The following is an 8584-nucleotide window of genomic DNA, read 5'->3' as shown; positions in this document are numbered from 1 at the left end:
GACACTTGTAGCAATGTGCCAACTATTCCTCCTTAAAAAATTAAGTAGAGGATTATATTTCATTTTGGGAAATTTGACTCTGGGGGAAATCGCACTCTATAACTATAACACAGTAGGATTTCCCCCGTAAAATTGACTCTAGTGTAGGGGAAATCCTACTCTAGAGCCAGTTTTTCGGGGGGAAATTCAGTCTACTCTAGAGCCAGTTTTCCGGGAGGGGGGGGGGATTTTAAGGGGGAAAGCCTACTTTACAAGACCTTTACCGGTACTAACTGCTCTGCGATCCGATTTTTGCAGCTTTAATTATGTATAGGTTTGAAATAAATCACGATAATTTTAAAATTTTAATATAATATTAATCATTTTGAATTTACTTTAAAAATACTTCTATCATAATTCATATGAAGTTAAATAGAAAAGATATAACAGTAGTCTTTCTGAACAACCCTTGTACATTCAAAGTTTATATCAAACTACCCTCACATGCCACAATGTCTTTCATACAAATATTTACTAACTCTACATCACATGTTCGTACCAAAATTATTTTATTCTAATATTTTTTAAAAATAACTTATCTAAGTATTTTCATGCATTTTCAAGTCTTTTCCAAATGTTGCAGATTTTATTTGATATAAAATATGTCTCAAATGACATTAGTATCTTGAATCTGATTTGAATCTCAGAGTACTTAAATTGAGTGAAATGTCAAATATATTTAATAGATCTCAGTGACAAGTCAAATGAATTGACTTTCACGAGGCACTATATCCAGAAAATGAGTAGGGATATGGTGGAAGGTAACTCGTGCAATTAGGCCTCGGAACTTGATTTTGTAACAGTCTTAAAATATTGCATGCTGCTAAACTTTCAGATTTTGAATCAGCTGTTTCACTGTCACGTGATCTGTCCCTTTTATACTTGGTCCGCCTGTTCTGAAACCATACTTTTACCTGAAAGTAAAATTACATACTTATTCAATTTACATTTGTTTAATATGATTGAAACATGTTCAAATTCAGTAAAAGTAATATAATTAAGGTATACCTTTACTCAGATGATAACAAATTCAACTGATAAGAACGAAAACTACCTACTGCACATTGTACACGTACATCTATGATTCTTGTGTTAAATTTCATTTTCAAATAGCTAGGTCAATACCCTACTTTTCATACTAGTTGCCCCTGAGTATTTCTTGGAAAATACCTCAATTTTTCACAAGTGTATGGCCAGTTTTTTTTACTCACAAAATATTATAAACAGCAAAAATCTTCAAATAATGAAATATTAAAGGAACGGAACAACGTTGCCTTATTCAAAAAAGGGACTGAATTGAATTTTGGTCCATAAACTTATCACAGTCCGAATTTCCTCTCTAATATTTCTATTCTTTTTTAATCGAATATGACTAAAAATCTGAATGGCATAAACTCTAAATTATTTGTTGCCCTTATTCTAATGACATAAATATGATATGAGGACAATGATCAAATTATTGACATATGTGGCGTGGAATGTTTTTTTCTTCATATTTTTGAATTTCTTTTTTTTTTTTTTTTTTTTATCATGTTGTAAATTTTGAATTTACTAGGGGGAGGTAAATGCAAAATTTAAAATTTACAACATGATAACATGATAATTTAATAGCATTCGAAATAGTTCATGAGCTTTAATACACATAAAATTTACAAAATTATGTTTAAAAACACATGTAATATATTTACAAAACGGTTTTGACAGAGATTTTTTTAAACTAAGTCTTTTTTTCCTTATATTTTCTTTAAATAGTAGAATATCAAATCTTAAAATTGATGTTGATTTAATTTTTTTTATTTTATCCATTTAGAACAATTTTTGATTTAACATACTATACTTTATAAAATTTCCTTTCTGTCCTCTGAAACCTGTGTAAACACCATCCTTGTTTTGAACATATCTTATTGTATAAACAAAAGGATTGGAAACAAGTTCTTTCAACTTACGAGTTCCTCTCCTTAAATATAACTATATGTCATGCAATTAAAATACATGTAGTACATTGAGATATAAATACAAAAGAGATACATGTGAAATATTTGTTCAGAAATATAACAATTTAAAATCTACAAGATTCGTAAATAAATTTATGCACAGCAGCAAAAATATATGTGTTTGTTTCTACAGGCAAATTTATATCACCACATAATAACAAATTTGTGTCAATTTTTGTCCTTAATATTTGTTCTCATTTTCTCAAATGATAAAATGATAAATTTGAAGTATACCTGAGTCTCTGACAACTTGAGCTGTTTGGCAAGTTGTGTTCTTTCCTTTCCAACCAAGTATTGGTTTCTCTGAAATTCTTTCTCTAGCTGAAACAGTTGCTCAGGGGAAAAAGTTGTTCTGGCCCGCTTTGGACGATCCAAATCCAAGGCCTTGGGGAAAACTAGTTCTTTCACGCCACCATGAGAATCTGTTAAAAAAGAAAAAAGTTAACATTCAGTTTTTATATTGATATCTCTTACTATTTAAAATTATCAATTAAACATTATCATGAATCACAAGAGAAAGGCGTGCTTTTCACTAATTTGTTCTGTTTAAAAATTCTTGAACGTTTAGACAATGATATTTTTTGTCATTATTTCTATAAATATCAGTTGTTGTTCCATAAGATGAGACCACTGATAAGCTTATATTTATTTAAACTTGCTATGTTGGAGTTGTGCTTCAGTTTACAGAATTTTATAATTAATATTTTAAGTATATAACACCTTTCAAATTTTCCTGCAGGATATGAAATCGACGCTGAAATCTATTTGACTCCAATTATTCAACAAATCACTGCCAATTAGATTCGCTTTTCATAACAAATATCATCAGAAATGAACTGCACCGGTTTCCCTCTCTCCTTTTCTAAACTTCTAAGTTCAAATACCACCCAAGGAAATTGCATTCCATCAACTACAGTTATCAAAGATGATATCTACAACGAACAATTAATAGTTTTCATTCAAAAAGCGTTTGTATCTCTTTCAAGCGTATTAGGTTCTCAAAGTTTTATTCACGGACGTTTATTTCCTTCACGAGAGATGGAAAGCCGCATTATATTAGGAAATTGTGTCTCTGAAACATGAACTCTAAAATCTAATTATATATTGATTCTCCTAACTATGCACTTATTATTTCTGTTAATACTTTGCACGTAATGGGTGGTACTACGGCTAAACGTTTCTGATTGAAAAATTGATTCTTCTTTTGTTCTGGAATTATCATATAATTACTTTGCAGATTTGACTCAAGACAAGTTAAAATTTGAAGATAATTGGAAAATTTATTTATCAATATTTATTCCTTCGTCTGTTGGAAACTCTATTATAAGAACATTTCATTGTCAAAATACTGTAAGATGTGAATCCTATAATTTTACAATCGCTATTTGAAGGTTCTGAGTGATCATTTTTCAAACATTTTCAAACATAATTTGATCCATATTATTTATATAAAATTTATTTCTTTCAGCTTAGTATGCATGCGTCTTATCACCCCTTACCCTATCAAGATAGGGAATCCTCTCTCTCTCTCTCTCTCTCTCTCTGCAAATTTAGAGCACACATCGGGATGCTCATTCCTGCTTGACACCTGATCCCATCTCTGATGTTTTCAGATCCATGTTTGCTCTGTTCCTGAATTGTATTCTTTGAATGTACTTATGCATGGACTTGTATGAAATATATGGAGATAATGAACAGTAATCGAGCTCAGACGTCCATAAAACAATACAAAACAGGAGCATAGCAAACACGGACCTCTACAACATCAGAGTTGTGATCATGTGCTACATAGGAGTGAGCATCCCTTGCCCACCGGTCACACCCACCGTATGCTCCTCGTCATAATCGGGAAATAACGGAAAATTCGTCGTCAATTCCGTGTATAAATAATGGACTAACAATTGGTATGAAAAACGTCAGTCAGCATTTCACTCAATGATAAATTGTATTTGCTGACATGGTCATTACATCGACCATACAGAACTTACGAAACGATGACTTTAAACGAGGCTGCTGAGCTTCTTACTAATCAAATTGTTTGTCAGTACTTTACCTCGTTTTAGAAATTGTTCATACGTAAAGCATGCTCTTGCGTATCGAATCAACTGAGATATAAAAAAAATTCCGTATTCAAGTGAAGGTATATTGCTGCATAAGTAAGGGAAGTTGACGATAGAAAAGTTAAAGTCTTCAGGTTTATCATAGAGCTTGATTGTTAGATTACCATTCATTTTCAAGTAAAATATCCAAGTATGAAACAGATGTGTCCGACTCTGTAGTATCTTTTATCTCAAACTCAATAGGATATATCGTATCGACATAGGAATGGAAATCACCATTGTTAATTGACAATACGTGGGCGATATATCTAAATATCGATTTAAAGGCCACAGTAAGTGTTTTATTTCTTTTCATGCACAAGATTTAGCACAAATTCTACTTCATATGAATACAGAAATAGGTCTGCTAATAACGGGGCGCAATTGGTACCCATGGGATTCCAATAGATTGTTGGAAGACCTGGTGTCCAAAAACCACATAGATATTGTCAATCAATGATTTTGGAGAATTTCTTCCTTAGAAAGGGAACTATGGGTATAAGTTGGATTACCACTTGTAGAATTAAATCCAAGTTCTTCTAAAATACATTTTTTATAATGAGCCTTACAAACGAAGACAATTTTGTTACCTTCTTTGTCAGCAGGGACCAGTACGTACTGATCATGTAATCTAATTCTTTTTTCACTTGTGGGTTATTGAATGCAGAAGTATGGATCTGATACATTTAATCCATTCTGACAAAGTGTCAACTTCTTCTTTTTCATATCTGGCCCATCGTTTGGCGTAATCTTCGACAGAATCCATAATATTTATGAAATTCTGGCGCCAGTTTAAGGATCTGGGTTCCTTATATTTAGGACCTTTTAAAAAAGGTGATTCTAAGGTCCTCATTAATAACTATATTAACGGCACATGTAATAACGTGTCCAGCAGGACTATAGTTATAAGGCGAAGAAGAACATGAACACGATGGAGTATTATGTTTCAGATATTCGATATGCAGGTTATGTAAAGTTTTTTTGTAATTGAAAAGTTTGGAAGCAATGGTTGATCTATATTTGTAGGAAATACAAAGTGTAGTCTTTAACTTGAAATATGGTGGAATACAAGACTGGGCCCTTTTGTGATTAAGAATATTACTTATAGTAACCGCGTCAATTCCTTTATTGGCATATTGAAGTTTAAGGAAAAGACGGATTGTTTTAGCTGCATTTTCTTCAGCATAACGTGCAGGTTTAAAAGCCCCTGATTTGAAATGTCCATAATCACAGATCCCAGCCGATGTTCTGGTGTCGAGGAATCAAAAATTGGACTTCCCTGGCCTTTTCAAGAAGACTATTTAAAAGATTCAAAGGGAATGAGTAATATTTGGTGCGAATATGATATCGATGTAGACATAACTATTGTTAAAGGGGTTAAAAATACCATTCGATGTGATTTATGTACAAGTTGGTTTACGTGTAAAATTTATGTTTTAATGATTAATTTATCCTTATTAAACTTATCTAAGTATTTGATAAGCTTCTTTAATATTTCTGTGATTTCCATTTCTGTTTTAATCATTGACTTTAACTAAAAAGCCTTGGCGAAAAGCAAATAATTAAGACTCTTAAAATATATGAATTATTTTTCCAATGTGGCAGTTTAGGATCAAACACTATTCAGTTATATTATACATGTAAAATTATTTCATTTTATGTATGTGCCCTGGCTTTATTTTATTTTCAAGATATTAATACGTCGCTTCTTTCCTTAAATTTAACTTCTTCTTTTTTTCTTTTCTTTTTTTCATTTATGTTTTTTCCCCATTTCTTGACTCGTTGTCTACATACGGCTTACTGCGTAAGAGGGAAATTATGATTCTTGTTGAGGAAATATACATGTAATGAATTAATGTTTAAACGTTTTTAATCACTTCATGGATAAGAATTATTAATTATTCATTGTATTTTTGAATACTTTACAATGTATGATTTTCAGAGCATTGATATATAATTAATATAATTAATTACATGTATTAACATAAATATTACTTATTGTAAACATCTTAGATTCACCGCAAAAAAAAAAGTTTATTGGTATACATTATTTTTCCCTCCCAGAATTAATTATTGGTACCCATTGGAAGATACTGGGCCTTTTAGAATACTTAAATAAGTGATTTTTCTGAAAAGACAGTATTTCTTGGAGATTTTAAAACAAAATAAAACAGCAACTTTGTGTATTTTTTTGAATTCATTAGAAAAGTCATAGATAATGTGAAAAGATTGACATAAAATACGTGTTTATAAATATTACTATAGGAATACGTACTTTTTACTGATGTGAATAATGTTTGTTTCACGTCGGACACGTACGTATATATATAATACTGGGTATTAAAGTGTTTTTTTTTTCTAAAACTATTTTTTTCTGCTTGGATTTCAAGACCTCTCCTTGAGATGGTTGACGATTTTCTGCAAAAAATCTTTCATTTTCTTTAAAGAGTAAAATATATCGTTTCAAATAGAAAAACTAGTGTATAAGTCAGGGACCTGTATACTAAATATGTCGGTATATAGGTTCCTGTATACATACTGTGTTTAAGTTCTTACATTCCTCTCTCTCTCTCTCTCTCTCTCTCTCTCTCCAAAGATGGATTAAAAAAGGCATTAATTATTCATTTGATGAATGCATTTGTAATAGTACAAAGATTTTTTTAAATGTAGAAATGAAACAAAAATTCTAAAAATAAAGTACCTGTAGATGCAATTGTTTATTTTTGTCAATATTTTTAAGCTAAAAATTTATTTAATAAACTGTCTTCTTTCTCTCCTTGAAATATGATTAACGGGTTTAATTTGTGTCATACCTGAACAGTTGGGTATCTGCGAAAATAAAAAGATATACTGTTCATCAACCCTGGTTTCGTGTGAAAATGTCCTCTTTAATTGGTATAGAATTTCAGTATGCATTAGCATTTCTATTCCATGAAATGTGTTTTTCGACGCTCGTCGAATTGTCCTGGAGCAAAACAACACTAGACCCTCAATTTTCGTATATAATTCTAAGTACCATGGAAGTAAAATTTATAAAATACAATGTACCTAACTTTATGAAATCGAATTTAAATTATTCACAAAGCAAAAAATTTAGCTTATATTTATTAAAAGCTAGCAGGATTTAAATGATAACATTCGGATTTTACAACTACGTGCAATTAAATTCCACCGACTTTTCTATAATTTAGTGGAAACCATGTAACAGTCATTTACTTAAAAAAAATAAGTGTAAATATTTTCTCACACCAATTTAATTGGTTTTCAATTTAAGTGAAAACGAATAGAACGGGTTCATTTAACAAGCTATCCAGCCGCTAGGGGTTCCACCTCCAAAAGAAATGACATTTTGAGAAAAGTAGTGAACACAATAACATTAAATCCCAAGAAATATAGCCCAGCGGGATAAAAACGGTGGAGTTGAAACTCTTTTAGAGCAGTAGTTAATTTTAAAAAAAGAAACCAAAATATGTCAATACGCTTCCTACAGATCTAATTTTCTCATAAAAAAGTAATAAGGTCTATATCGCTCTTCAAGAATCGATCATTTTTCTAGATATATGTGTTTTATGATTAATTATTACTGACCAGAATGAATATTTTTCCCTTACGTGCTAATGTTTCCTGAAAAGAGATATTAAATAACTTTTTTAAACAGGAAAATATACTCCAGTTAGTTCATCGTGTATTAAAGTAGTTCAAAATATGATCTTATCCAACAAATATTTGTTTTATTTCAGTGTCAAAATTTTAGATGCTCTATTATATTCAGGGATATTTTAAATTAAATTTATTCGAGGGTAATAAAGAACATTTTCAACACATTAAAATAAGAGATTTAAAAAAAAAATCATTGTATCATCGGTGTTATATCATTACTGAAAAACTCAAAATAATTTAGCATCTAAAATAATTTTGAAAAAAAAATCTCATTGTTATCAGAAATTCAAAAGAAACAAATATTCATTTTTGTATTATTTTTCTTAAGGTATAAAAGTTAAAAGGAAGAAAAATCCATCTATTTTCTACAATCACTCTAACATTCATTTTATCTTACAAGCTGAAAATTCATTTATTTATTTACAAAATGATTTCATCGAAATAATAATTCATATGACTGCAGATCAAATATTTGACATATCAGTATGTCATCTTAATTAGACTTTTTTCTGACACTTAGACATGCCAAAAAAAAAAAAAAATAAATAAATAAATAAATAAAAAGTAATGATAATAATAATAAAAAAATAATAAATAAATAAATAAAATTAAAATGAATAATGATAGAATAAATAAATAAAATAAAGCCTTGTTTTGCTTACCTTGGACTTTGATTGTTTGACAGTATTCTGGATATTTTGAAGGACTGTTGCCAGTTGTATTTGCTTCTATGCGGCTTCCTTCTCTTATGTAATTGTATGAGTTCAGATTTGGTACTCTGCTGCACTCCAT

At 30.1% G+C, this 8584-nt stretch overlaps 1 protein-coding gene across 1 annotated transcript; it reads right to left on the bottom strand.

Annotated features, from left to right (window-relative positions):
• Positions 1 to 755: 755 nt before the first annotated feature.
• On the bottom strand, positions 756 to 8584 carry LOC134231075 (ventral anterior homeobox 1-like). The gene is made up of 3 exons (XM_062712975.1): positions 8455 to 8584; positions 2268 to 2455; positions 756 to 953 (listed from the first exon to the last, which is right to left on the bottom strand). The coding sequence occupies exons 1-3, from the start codon at positions 8582 to 8584 to the stop codon at positions 756 to 758; spliced, it is 516 nt and encodes a 171-aa protein (XP_062568959.1).

The sequence above is a fragment of the Saccostrea cucullata genome, unplaced genomic scaffold, assembly GCF_032062105.1.
Source record: "Saccostrea cucullata isolate Sc308-1 unplaced genomic scaffold, CSIRO_AGI_Scuc_v1 ctg109, whole genome shotgun sequence".
NCBI lineage: Eukaryota > Metazoa > Mollusca > Bivalvia > Ostreida > Ostreidae > Saccostrea > Saccostrea cuccullata.
Note: the sequence above shows the minus strand (reverse complement) of the source record. Positions and strands in the feature narration are given on the sequence as shown.